Source organism: Erythrolamprus reginae, chromosome 1 (genome assembly GCF_031021105.1).
Source record: "Erythrolamprus reginae isolate rEryReg1 chromosome 1, rEryReg1.hap1, whole genome shotgun sequence".
In the NCBI taxonomy this organism is placed as follows: domain Eukaryota; kingdom Metazoa; phylum Chordata; class Lepidosauria; order Squamata; family Dipsadidae; genus Erythrolamprus; species Erythrolamprus reginae.
In genome coordinates this window covers 279394583-279409103 of record NC_091950.1, presented here as the reverse complement: position 1 = coordinate 279409103, position 14521 = coordinate 279394583, and the positions used below count along the sequence as shown (strand labels likewise).

The 14521-nt window shown below is 39.7% G+C and overlaps 1 protein-coding gene across 2 annotated transcripts in view; it reads right to left on the bottom strand.

Annotated features, from left to right (window-relative positions):
• The window catches only part of KCNQ5 (potassium voltage-gated channel subfamily Q member 5), a 408684-nt gene that overhangs the window by 7446 nt on the left and 386717 nt on the right, over nucleotides 1-14521 (bottom strand). For both annotated transcript variants that reach the window (XM_070733060.1, XM_070733061.1), the window contains one exon: nucleotides 11897-12117. In XM_070733060.1, the coding sequence (XP_070589161.1) occupies nucleotides 11897-12117 (221 nt within the window). The remainder of the gene's footprint in view (nucleotides 1-11896; nucleotides 12118-14521) is intronic.

The window sequence follows — 14521 nt, the reverse complement described above, 5'->3', positions numbered from 1 at the left end:
TGTTTCTGTTCTATAACGTTGTCTGAAATGTGACCAGAAGGGGTTCACATAATCCATTTCATCCAGGACCCTCTGAATGTAATCACTTTTCCCACCAATTTCTCTATCTTTCATATATGTCACTTTTAAAAATATATATGCAATGCTGAGATTTTTAAAATAATTCTTATTGAAGTGTAAAATTACAGGTAGAAAGCTAATGCAAAGGAGGACATATACAATAAAAATAGGAAAAGGGAAAAGGAGGGAAAAGGAAAACATATAAAAAGAAAAAGAAAAAATCCTTTCTCTTAATTATGATAAGTACTAAACATTTATAAACTTAATACATTCTCTAATATTTCACTGAAAAATCTCTTCATCCTATAATCTCGTCTTTTATCTATTGGCAATAAAACTTCATCTTTCAATCTTAATAAGCAAAAGTCCACTAAGAGCTACCTAAATATCCATCCATCCATCCATCCATCTATCCATCCATCCATCCATCCATCCTTTAAACAAGCCATTCATAACTATTTCCTGCATTTTACACAACACCTTGTCATTTTCTCTAAAACTTTATTCCCATGTCATATTTTGTATTTATAAATAAATCTTTAAAATCTCATCATTCAAACCTAATCAAGAAAAATTCCATTAAGAGCTACTAGAAAAAAAACCTAATTGAAAATATTAATATTTAATCCTTTTAAATGATGTCCCACAAATTAATTTCATTTCATCTCCTCTCAATTATAATAGCATAGTTTATCCATTTCTCTAAAAATACAAAACTCTCTTCTCATACCTTCTCCATAAATAAATCTTTAAAGCCTCATCATTCAGTTCTACTCAAGAAAAAAACCATTAAAAGCTGATAGAAAAGAGTGGATGATACACAATTTAATAAAAAAAAGGCCCACTTTGCACACAGCAAAGCTGAAATTTTGAATGCCTATGATGTTTGGCTGCATAATTAAACAGCTTTTCAGGCCAGCAGGCACATTTGAAATTTTGAGAAAATACTTGAGGGCAATTAAAACCAAATGGCTGTGATGCTGTGGGAAAGGTTTGTCTATTCATACAAGGATTGCTATAATTGATTATAGCAATCATGAAAAAAATGGATGTGGTTGCTCACTAGGTCCTTCTTTAGCCTGGAGGAAGCTCTTTACTGCACGGTACACAAAGTTACCTTGTCTTTTTAAAGTATTTTTTACTTTAAAAAAGTAAGACACAAGAAAAGAATAACACAAGAAAGAATAAAAGAGATAACCAAAAAGTGCCATAGCAAAAAGTGAAATAAATGCAACAAGAAATATACATGTCATTATAACAATAGCTGTGTCATTGTGACAATTCTATATGCCTTTGTCTGAAGGTCATGGGTTCAAATCTCATCACCGGCTCAAGGTTGACTCAGCCTTCCATCCTTCCAAGGTGGGTAAAATGAGGACCCGGATTGTGGGGGCAATAGCCTAGCTCTGTTAAAAAAAAGTGCTATTGCTAACATGTTGTAAGCTGCCATGAGTCTAAAGAGAAGGGCGGCATAAAAATCGAATGAATGAATGAATGAATGAATGAATGAATGAATGAATGAATGAATGAATGAATGAATATATTTCTAATATGACTGGCTTTTTTTAACCAACTGTTTTCTGTATAAATGAGTCTTGTATTTCATTATCCATCTGTTTAAAGTCTATGTCTATAGGCAATCCATTCATAAGTGGCAAGTGCAATTGGGTTCTTCAATCCATTAAATAAATGGAGCCATATATTTATCTTTCTAGTGCTGTGCTATCAATATTTTGGCCATAGTAAGGACAGAAATTTAGAAGGAAATGCAGTCCCTGTCCTAGAGTTTCATAAACGTATTTTAATTGTTTAATTTAATTGTCTAAAAAATGAGCAGTCTTTCACAATTTCTAAAGCATTTCCCTGCTATGACTCGGAAACTTTCATTAAAACACATCAGCTTGCGCTGCTTTCTATGTAATATGAGACTAAATGTACTTATGCTAAACCCTGGAGACTTCCAAAACTATTAAAATATGGAGAATATTAACCTCATTGAATTATCTCCTTTATATTTAATAACTTCTCTATGACTTTATATTTAATAACATCTCTATGACCATTTTATGTCTGGGATTTATTACCCACTGTCAGAATTGCTACTATAAACACTTATTTGATGTTTCTTATAGCAGTTACAGGGCTTCCATAAGACATAGAAAGTATCTCTTGAATAAAATTTAGGAAATTTTCTACTTCTCCAATGTTTTAACATACTTTTATGTACCCATATACAGTGGTACCTCTACTTAAGAACTTAATTCGTTCTGTGACCAGGTTCTTATGTAGAAAAGTTTGTAAGTAGAAGCATTTTTTCCCATAGGAATCAATGTAAAAGCAAATAACGCGTGCAAACCCATTAGGAAAGAAATGAAAGCTCGGAATTTGGGTGGGAGAAGGAGGAGGAAGAAGAGGAGGAGGACAGTCGCTGCCCAGAGCGAAGGGAGCGTTTCTTTTCTCTGGGCGCTGGCAGAGGTTTATTCCCTCTCCAAGCGCCCAGAGAAAGGAAAATGCTTTGTTCTCACTGGACTGCCAAAGCCTCCTTAAGCGCCACCAAAAGGCTCCTCTGGCAGCCCAGAAAAGCCCGAGATGGCCGGGATTAAAGGGGGAATGGCAGGAAACTGGCCAGGCCTTCGTGCCGCTCTCAAATTTCCTGGGAAATTCTTCTGGGCTCCAGTTCTTAAGTAGAAAATGGTTCTTAAGAAGAGGCAAAAAAATCTTGAACACCTGGTTCTTATCTAGAAAAGTTCTTAAGTAGAGGCATTCTTAAGTAGAGGTACCACTGTACGTTGTATATATTTGTATACTGTACATTTTTAATAATTATATACCCAGTAACAGTCAACACTGCATGATATAAAAAGTATCTTATGATAGCTTTATCCAGTGTGGTGCTTTCTAGATGCATGAAATTTCAGCTGTCATTATGAATTATGGGACCTGAAATCCAATATATCTGGAGACTGCAAGGTTGGAGAAAGTTTCCCTGCAGGTGAACATATTAAACCTGCCTAACTTGGTTTATGTATGCATTATTTACTTTCAATAATATCTTTTGCAGTTTAATTTTGGCAATAATTTTGGAAGTATTAATGTTCTTTCATTTCCTAATGCTGTGCTTTTGAAAGTATTGGCAATCAAGCGATATCACTCTAGACACAGAAATATTACTTTATCAATCTACCTGTTTGCTTTATGAGGGCTACCAGATGTTGGCATTACTTATGCACTAATTAAGATCTGAAACTTCATTTCCTTGTAAGCCCACTGCAGCTGTTCTATGTTGCTCTGTAAAAAGTCATGGACAGGTGCTGCATTAATGGCCCCCTCTGAAGCGCTGCAGGTCCATAATACGTCAAATGCTTACTTGGGATGTCTTGTTCCCAAATGAAAGTTGTTGGCAGAGAGATCTGCATATTAAATTGTATTATGGTTAGTGATTGATGGATGGATGGATGATATGCCAGAAAGCTTTTCTTAGCCGGTAGAGGCAGGTACAGAAATTATGAGAAAAAGGGGCAATGCCATCTGTCATATAAAGAAGTGGGATAAAAATAAATGAGAAGGATTATCTGAGAGATAAGATGTGATATCACACTCTAAGTTTTAAAAAAGGAGAGCCAAAAAAAGGAAGAAGAAAAAGATTCTAAGTTTTGCCTCTCGGGAACAGTCTGACCTGTTGGTTCCTATTTTTCTCACTATCCATCTTTCATCCGATCTTTTCTCTGAAAGACTGACTGAGCACTGTATTGAGGGATTTTGCAACAGATGGTGAGAATGGATGGCAGAAGCATACAACACGAGTACACTACGAGGTTACCCACAGCCATCCAGGATTTTCTTCTACCCCTTTCTTTTCCCTAATCTGTGATGCCAAACAGCATAAATTTAAGTGCCTTTAACTGTCAAGATAAATTAAGTGGCATTTTCTAACATAATTACTTTCACATTGTTCCAAATAGGTTTCATAACTTTTCTTGTGTTCATTTGGCATTTATTCTTTAGAAAATTAATCGATATTCTAATCTATTTTTTCCCATGCAGGGTTCATATTTTCCCCTCTTACACTATCCCTGTTTCCCTATCTTCCCTTAATTGCGTACATGCTTCTTGTTTGTATGAATATTACTATGTACTTTTGAATTTTACTAAAAGTGGGTCTGTCCTTCAGGCATTCTGTCAGTTATTCACGAGAAACAATAAAATCTATCACGTTTTTCAATTTCAATTTTCAATTCATTATTTTGTATAGATGTATAGATAGAGTTAAGCTTAAAGCATGCATTCAGAAAGGAGTTTTTTCTAAGCATCATTGTCATTCATTCTTGGAGCTCCAAATAGCTGACACATTTTTGCTGTTTTATTTCATCTCATTTCCACCCGTTCATTTATGTCACCTCACAGAAGATTTTTTCCCCTCTCTCTCTCCTGAATTACATTCCTACAGAATAAGGCAGAGTTTTCCTGGTAATTTCTGGGCTTTTGCATTGCCATTTACATTGCCATTTACACCCTGAAACGTAATATGCGACTATCATCAAAGTACAGATAATTTTATATGCAACCATAGCAAAATAGGACATTTTAGTAAGAAACTGGATGACTTTGGGCCGGTCACCCTTTTTCAGCTTAAACTCACTTCATAGGCTTGTTGTTGGGAAAAATTACTAAGGAAGGTATATTAGCCATATTTGCCTTGATTTACTTATAAAGTAAATCTACGGAGTCTACGGAGAGGGGCGGCATACAAATCTAATTAATAATAATGATAATAATAATAATAATAATAATAATAATAATAAAAAGTAATAAAGGCAGGATGAAAACAATATAATAAATTAATAAAATTTATTTATTAGATTTTTATCTTGCCTCTATTACTTAATTTATTTTTTGAAAGGGTAAATGTAAAAGGCTTTACTATGTACCTATTAGAACCAGTAATCTAGAAAGTATTTATGTACTAGCACTTTGATGGGGAACCTATATAGCATGCGTGCCAAAGGTGGCACGCAGAGCCGTATCAGAGGGCATGTGAGACATTGCCCTATGTCATTTCCAGCCGCGCAATGTCCAACTCATTTTCGGCCTTGTGGAATGCCGTTTTGTCCACCAGATGCCTCAGGGAAGCTTCCACGAACCCTCTGGAGTGCAAAAAGCAGCACAACGGGCACACTGGAATTGCATTTTCCAAACTTTCAGTTTGTCCATTTTTTTCCACCATCTCAGGCTTTGTTGAGGCCTGTGTGCATGTGCAGAGATGGGGGGGATTGTGCGCATGCGTAAGAGCATCATGGGTGTGTGTGTGCCTGCATGTGGGAGGGGAGGGAAGGGATTGTGAGCACGTACACACATGCTAACATACCCACACAGCCGCTTTTGGCACACGAACAAAAAAAGGTTCACCATCACTGTACTAGTGTATGTACTTTATTTGTTGCCCCAATCAGTGCCTTCTTCCTCTGCTTTTGCTTATTCTGCCTTCTTTAATATAGCGTTTTTATTAAAATAAAAAAATTAAAAGGTCTACATTGTTGTTTCCTGCTTGTTGTTTCCTGCTTGTGACTTTTCTAGGCTTCAGTAAGACAGATAAGAGCTTTCCTTCTACGATTCCTTATTTTTCCACAGTCTAGTCCTCAGCATGGAAACTACATGACTAACACTGAGAGGCAAAGTGCTCACTAGGATGTAGTGGAATTCACATAATTTAGATACTTTGTAAAAGGCTTTCAACAGAAGTCAGAAGAGATTATTGTCCGACTACATAATCCCTTTCCACTCTATCCAGTTTTCTGGAAGCTATTCATCAAGAAGTGTGTGGGAGCATGTTGCACAGCATGATGTGGCTTCAGAGCAAAAAGGTTCTTAAGGAAAATCAATTTTTCTCTCCTGCTACTGATTCCATGTGTATAAGAGAGACTCTTTCCAGGATAAATATGAGCAATGTGACAATAAATGAACCTTTCTGTGATGGACTCTAGCGGACACCCAAAATGCCTACAATATATGCCATTTAATTTGTATGAACGAGCTTGGTATGCCAAGCATTTATATTATAATATCCTGGGTTGTTTTTTTTTACTTAACAGTGAAAGGCAGATGTAAAATTGTTCAGAATTTTCATCTTGTAAACTGACAATTGTCACAATTAATGTATACTGAGTAGAAAAACATCATAAATGTCACTCCGAAGTATACAGTTGCCTAACTGTCTACATAATGGTGAAGCTATGGCTGCATGCCACAGGCAGCACACGGAGCCATAGCTCAGGGCACGTGAGGTGTTACCTTATGTCAACTCCAGCGTGCTTGTGCATGCTGGCCAGCTGATTTACAGTGTTCCGGGGGGGGGAGGGAGATTGTTTTCACCCTTCCCAGGCTTCAGGAAAGCCTCTGGAGCCTATGGATGGCAAAAAACAGACACAACGGGCCTACTAGAAATTTAGAAATGTACTTCTATTTAGGCTGTTGGGCCATTTTTTGCCCTCCCTAGGCTTCAGGAGGCTTTCCTGAAGCCTGGGGAAGGCAAAAAATGGCCCAACAGGCCTACCGGAAGTTCATTTCTGAACTTCTGGTAAGTCTGTTGGGCCGTTTTTCACTCCCCAGGCTTAAGGAGGAGAAAAGGCCTGGAAAGAAACATTTTAGTTTTTCAAAGTTTTAATAGTAAATATGGCCAATACAATACAATACAAACTGAATTAATTTTTTGTGCTGTATTTTTAAATATGTCCTGGAAAATAATGGATGACAGAGCCTCAAAAGAATTAATTTCGAAAGACTTCACTTTTAAATATTCCAGTTTCTTCAAAAATGTTCAGCTGAAACAGAGTAAGGAATGAAAAGGCCATGCCAACAGAGATAATGATATGTTTTTATACTCCTTTCAAAACAATCTAGAAAGAAGTTGATTATTACAAAAAGGTTGAGATGTTGGACTTCTATGGATTGCTTTTGTAATCAGTTCTTCATGATTTGTTATAAAAGTAAATTGTGAAGCATAAATAATTCCAAATGATTTGTCGTATATAAATCTGATATTTTGAAAAGATTTTAAAGCGAGCCTTTTGTATTGTTAAAAGATATAATTTGACTTTAAATTGAACCCTTTCTTATGGGAAAGATGTTTCAGCTTACGGTACTTTCCCTTACAGATGTCAAAGCAGCATCATAACATCTGAAATAAACACATGAGGGAAGAGGGTGAGTTTTTGTCTTCTGTGCATTGGGAATATCACAGCTATCTCCAGCATGCATAGGCTTTAAATCAGGGGTGTCAAATTGGATTTCTTCGAGGGCCGGATCAGCATTGTAGTCCTCCTCCATGGACTGGCAGGGTAGCAGCCCATCCCTGGGTGTCAGCCTTCACCTTGCTAGTTTGCTTTGGCTGCCATAGAAATGGTGTGTGTGTGTGGAGGGACAGTTAGGTATTTGGGGAGCGGGGGAGGGGGAAGCTGCGCTGGAAATGTCTCTTCTTGTGTTTGATTAAGGGCCTAGGGAGGAAAGTTCTCATCACATACTGCCAGGCTACATGGACATGTTTACAGCCTGCTGAAGGTCAATGTCTTCGACGGACCAGATATGGAAGCCCAAACAGCTGGCGTACCCACCTGACATCTAGGTGCATTGGGATTGGTTGATTTATCCGGGGGGGGGGGTTAGGAGGGGAGGGTTTTGGGATTATTTGTATATGTGTTTATACACTTTTTGCCTCAGGTTGTGCTTTTATTTTGTTGATATCAGTTCTCTTCTAGTAAAAGTACTCTTCTGTGGGGTAGCGAAAATGGAGCTCCACCCCAGAGCACCCAATTTGCACTGAAAGATGTATTGTTGAAAGAAAATGCAGTGTGTCCTGCCTAAGCCACGCCCACAATGTGTTAGTAAAAATTTTGGTAGCCCTTCACTGAGCTGGGGTCTTTTTTTCTGGATTTTGAATGGAAGCACACCTGGCATTATAGCTGAAGACCAAAAATAATTTCTCCTAAGAAAACCTAGAACTAAAGAAACAAAAATGTTCCTTAAATCTTGATCTAAACTAAGTAATAACTGTTCCATTCATAGGATATGAGCTGCAAGGTGGGTTCCACTTGCCTTCCATACTGGTTCATATTGTGACTGAAATGCGTAGAGGGTTCTTTGCAAGAGGGCGTGGGCAGCTGGCCATTCGGTGAGCGGGTGCAAATTTCTGCCATTGGTATGGACAAAGTGGTCCGAACCGGCAGCAACCCACCATTGATGAGCTGGGTTTCTTCAAATACAGTTGCCTTTAGGGCTTTATTTTCTTGAAGATACTTAAATGAGGTCGACTTTGCTAGCAACCATCATGGAGTTTAAAAATTTAGGAGATAGATCCAAATAAGATTTGAAATTGCTTGTGCTCAAGTTGGCTTTCTGCTATATGCACTGAAAAATTCAGTTTCTCAGAAATACGGGTTATCTAGTACAATTATATAAAATGTTTTTGGAAACGAATATAAGTAATTACTGAGCTTCAGGTAGATTGCAAATAGGGTCTCAAAAGAAAACTGCATGATAATTTTCTAAGAATTTCAGAAATCTCTGTGTTCTATCAGGAGTGCATTATCTTACATTTGGAAACATTAAATTGCAGTTTCCATTGCTTTGACAATGGATAAATGGTCAAAGCAATGGAAACTGCACTTTAATGTTTCCAAATGTAAAATAATGCACTTGGGGAAAAGGAATCCTCAATCTGAGTATTGCATTGGCAGTTCTGTGTTAGCAAAAACTTCAGAAGAGAAGGATTTAGGGGTAGTGATTTCTGACAGTCTCAAAATGGGTGAGCAGTGTGGTCGGGCAGTAAGAAAAGCAAGTAGGATGCTTGGCTGCATAGCTAGAGGTATAACAAGCAGGAAGAGGGAGATTGTGATCCCCTTATATAGAGCGCTGGTAAGACCACATTTGGAATACTGTGTTCAGTTCTGGAGACCTCACCTACAAAAAGATATTGACAAAATTGAACGGGTCCAAAGACGGGCTACAAGAATGGTGGAAGGTCTTAAGCATAAAACTTATCAGGAAAGACTTAATGAACTCAATCTGTATAGTCTGGAAGACAGAAGGAAAAGGGGGGACATGATCGAAACATTTAAATATATTAAAGGGTTAAATAAGGTTCAGGAGGGAAGTGTTTTTAATAGGAAAGTGAACACAAGAACAAGGGGACACAATCTGAAGTTAGTTGGGGGAAAGATCAAAAGCAACGTGAGAAAATATTATTTCACTGAAAGAGTAGTAGATCCTTGGAACAAACTTCCAGCAGATGTGGTTGGTAAATCCACAGTAACTGAATTTAAACATGCCTGGGATAAACATATATCCATTGTAAGATAAAATACAGGAAATAGTATAAGGGCAGACTAGATGGACCATGAGGTCTTTTTCTGCGGTCAGTCTTCTATGTTTCTATGTTTCTATGAGTGAAGAAATTATTTCAGCATTAGGAGGAAAGTACACTGGGCAGGCAGCAATGTAAGCTCGAATCTCTTGCCAGTGCAAATCAAAAAGGCTATTTTAAACCTAGAAAAAAGATGCCGTAGCAAACAGACAGAAGACTCCATAATGGCTTCAAGTGCAAGTACATCCTTGACCACATACTTGCAGCAACAAGCAAAAAATAAAATAAAATGAAGGTATTTCTGTTCAGTTTAAAATCTAGTCCCCAAAGGTGTGGGTAGGAACTGCAGGAAGGTCTTGCACTGAAGTAAAGAAGCCAGGGAGAGGATGGCATCAGGGTAAAGAAAATAGATGCAAAGCACAGGTAGCCATTGAGTGAAGTTGCGACTTACCTGAAAAGAGGGTCTTACGACCAATTTGCAAAGGTCCAACGGTTGTCCTCTCCCCCCACCTGCCACCATGGTCCTGTGAACTCACTTCAGGTGTTCAGGAACATGGCTGCATTTATAACTGTTTGCCATGTCATACAGTCATGTGACCACATGTTTACAGTGGTTTTACCAAAAGCTGGAACTTCTGGTTTTTCAGCAAAGCTACACCTAAAATGTACCATGGATTTGCTCTTAAGACTCTACATTTGCTTAATGACCACTGCAAACCAAGTTGTAAAATCAAGCCAAGTGCACAATCTATGTTACTACCGTCCTGACATACAACACACTCCATTATGGTCCTATGCTGAGAACTTTCTCTAAGTACTATAATGGATAACAGAAAACCCAGAGAGAAGCCAAGGAGATCATGTAACAGTTGTAACTGATTAGCATTTGCTAAAAGTAGAGCTTTGCTAGCTATTAGGCAAGTGAGACCAGAAAAGAGAGAACAGAGCAATTGTCTTGATCTCATCTTCTGCAACAGTTTACTCTCAATTTATAGATTACAAATAATAGAGCCCTTTTCAAACAGTGACCATAGCATGATTGATTTTTGCCTCGATATACGTCCTTACAAAAGCAACCACAATAATAGGATAACCAATTACAACTTAAAAAAAGCCAACTATGATATCATCAATGCCGACCTCTCGTCATTATTCTCTGACTGTAATACTGCTGAAGACTACTACAATATCTTTTTGCTTGAAATGCAGAGAGTCATTAAATTTTCTCCATACATGTGCGGAAGTCAGTGTGTGTGCTCATGGCGGCCTCTGGGACCAATCTGGTAGGAAAAGGTAAGTGTGGTTCTTCACTGTCTGTATGTATTTTGTTTATGTTTATGTTTATACCAATACCTATCTTGTATATGCTCTGACAAAATAAATAAATGAATAAATAAATACATTAAATAAATAAATAACAATCCTGGGTTTGGAATCCACAAGCAAGGGAGGAAGGAGAAAATTAGCATGGAGGTCAACTTAAACAATTAGGAAAATAATATACTTAGGAGTACAGAGGGGTTAGATTGTTAGCACCGGAAAGCATTACTCTAGAAAGCCAATTAATTCAGTGGAAAAGTATAGCTCGACTTACAACCGCAACTAAGCTCCAAATTTCTGTTTCTAATGAGATATTCCTTAAGCGAATTATGCCTCATTTTATGACCTTTCTTGCCATAGTTGTTAAGTGAACCATTGCATTTATTAAGTTAGTAACACAGTTGTGAAATAAATCTGGCTTCTCCCTTTTGCTTGCCAGAAAGTCGAAAAGGGCCTGGGACACTGCAACCATCATGGATCAGTTGCCAAAGCATCTGAATCATGTGACTATGAGGATGCTGCAATGGTTGTAAATGTGAAAAATGGCTATCTGTCACTTTTTTTTCAGTGCCGTTGTAACTTTAAACCACCAGCTATAAGTCAAGGTCTTGTAAACCTGCAGTTTACAGTGCAATGGCTAAAAAATGTAACACAGGAATGAGAAATAACTTACATTTGCATCAATTTCTTATTGTAATAAATGTTTCGTAAAAGTGGGTTGCCTTGTATCATGCTGGCGTTTGTAGCAAGGGTGAAATGATCCCGGTTCACTCATGCCTGTGGGTTGTCAGAGAGCTGGTAGCGAAGGGAGCATGAGGCTCCGCCCACCCGCCCGGACACCATTTGGGTTCTTTTAGCTTCTGTGCATTGCTCAAAGCATTCTGTGCATGTGCAGAAGCTAAAAGAACCCAAATGGTGGTGTCCGGGTAGGTGGATGGGTGTAGCCTTGCGCTCCCTTTGTGACCAGCTCTCCAACGACCCACAGGCACGAGTGAACTGGGAGCATTTCACCCCTGGTTTATACCTTTGGTTAACCTACAACAAGGAGCATTACTGTTCTAGGACCAATGTTTGATGGCTTCACCATTATGAAATAAGCTTTACTATGACAGAGAGACATAAATATAATTAATAAGACAATTAATGTTTTAAAAGTCTTACTATCTGGTATTGGCTTAGGCTGAGAACTCTTCAAACGCAGGGAAGGCCGGAAGCGTGTTCGGTCATTGAAGCTCCAACTCTTTTGCACTTTTGTTGGGCTGCCCTCTGCCGTAATATCCGTACTTGGCGATCTCCTGTCCCCAACTGAAGCTTGTCTGTTCTTGACACTCTGGCCTCTCGGGCTAGCCATCCGCACCCGTTCTTTAAAGCTCAGCTTCTGACTGTGGAAGCAAAAATGTGCATTTTTACTTCACTCACATTGATTTATGTATCCTGCTACCATTATAGATGAAGCTACACGATCAGCTGCATGTCTTTGGATGCAGATGTGAATATATTCCATGTGTTAAACTCCCTCCCCGCTCCAATAAAAAAAAATTATGCTGGTCAGTTCTTGATAAAAAAGGAAGTAGGAAAACATCAAGAATCACGGAAATCCCCATACCTGGAAAGGTTCACCAAGCTGCAGTATTAAGACCAAATACACAGTGATATTAATACTGATCTCAATAATAATAATAATAATAATAATAATAATAATAATAATAATAATAATAATAATAATAATAATACACATTCCAGACATCATAAAGAATTGGAAGAAAAGGAAAATATGTGATTGGAATTGGATTCCCTTGATACCGTAGTAGCTCCCATCCTAAACTGTGGAATTTGTCTGCCTTGATACCAAGGCCTTGATTATTAGGGAATGCTTCTGGCCAGCCAGATAAATTGGATGGAGGGATAGTGGATGGATAGATGGATGGATGGGAATCCATAAAAGTACATTTCTTATAGACTGAATCACTTACTTTATAATATGATATATATTAGAGGAATGTACTACTACTACTGAGAAAAAGATCCTATATTACAGTAAAAGTGAAACAAAAACAACTAACCAAAAATATCAAATTTAAACTTAGCAAAGTTTCAGCTATACATTTTGGGTAGATCTAACTATGCTTTTAAATTGTACAACACAGGCTGTGTACGTAAGCTGCTCTACAATGGAATCAATAGTTTTCAAGTGCCATTATTTTTGCATGCAGTTTGTTAAAGTTAGACAAGCAAGATTAAGGTTATCATTCATGCACGCTCTCAAACATAACACTTTTCAACAGCCCACAGACATTAGCAAACACTACATTTCAGTTTTCTTATTACCCAAAGCTCTATGCATACACAGACATGGACCATATATTACTAACTCTCATGTTTATTGATTTGTTTGTTTCCTCAAGTTTGCTCCAACGATGCATTACCTCATAACATTTTTTGAACCAAGATGCCTAAAATCCACTAACTTAAATAATGAATAAAAAATCCTGGGACCTATTATTCCTGTAGATTTATAATTTCCATGACAGACCAGTTTTATTCACAAAAGTTTGTGATGTCCCCCTGGTCACGTGAGTGTGATTTCCCGCCAAGTTGCCAAAGCTAAGGGAGAAGACAGCAGAAAGTTGGACGTCGCTACATCTAAACACTTTTTCGTCCAACTATGGTCATTCTGTTTATGTAAGTGTTGGTTATGACCTTTAAAGCCCTTCATGGCACTGGACCAGAATATCTCCGAGACCGCCTTCTGCCGCACCAATCCCAGCGACCGATTAGGTCCCACAGAGTGGGCCTTCTCCGGGTCCCGTCAACTAAACAATGTCAGTTGGCGGGCCCCAGGGGAAGAGCCTTCTCTGTGGCAGCCCCGACTCTCTGGAACCAACTTCCCCCAGAGATTAGAACTGCCCCTACTCTCCCTGCCTTCCGTAAACTCCTTAAAACCCACCTTTGCCATCAGGCATGGGGGAACTGAAACACCTCCCCTGGGCATGTACAATTTATGCATGGTATGTTTGTGTGTGTGCTTGTTTCCCCTTTCCGTGGGCAGCGGACGAAGGAACCTTCCCTGGGTCTTCCCCTGCTGCAGCGAGCGCTGAGCGCGCCTCCGGGAGGAGAAACTCGAAGCGCCGCGGACAGCGAGCGCCAGGAAGGGAGAAGAAGAGTCAATGAACGGCGCCAGCCGCTGCCTCGCCCAATGCAAAGCGCGAGAGCCCAGACCCGGAGGCAACCCGCTCGCTGTCCGCGGCGCTTCGAGTTTCTCCTCCCGCAGGCGCGCTCAGCGCTCGCTGCAGCCGAAGATCCGGGTTTCCCCTTTCCGTGGGCAGCAGACGAAGGAACCTTCCCTGGGTCTTCCCCCGCTGCAGCGAGCGCCGAGCGCGCCTCCGGGAGGAGAAACTCGAAGCGCCGCAGACAGCGAGCGGGTTGCCTCCGGGTCTGGGCTCTTGCGCTTTGCGTTGGGCGAGGCGGCGGCTGGCGCCGTTCATTGACTCTTCTTCTCCCTTCCTGGCGACCTCGGCGGCGAAGGATGGAAGAGCGGGGAAGAAGAGGAGGAGGAGGGAGAAGGAGACACGGCCTGGGGGATCGGAGCCGGCCTGGGGGGGGGCTTTCCAGCAACCCACGAGCCCCCAATCCGGGCTCGTGGGTTGCTGGAAAGCCCCCCCAGGCCGGCTCCGATCGTTTTAAAACAGGCACGCCGCTTCTCAGCTGACTCCTAAAGCGGGGAAGTTCGCCAGGAGTCAGCGGAGAAGCGGCGCGCCTGTTTTAAAACGATCGGAGCTGGCCTGG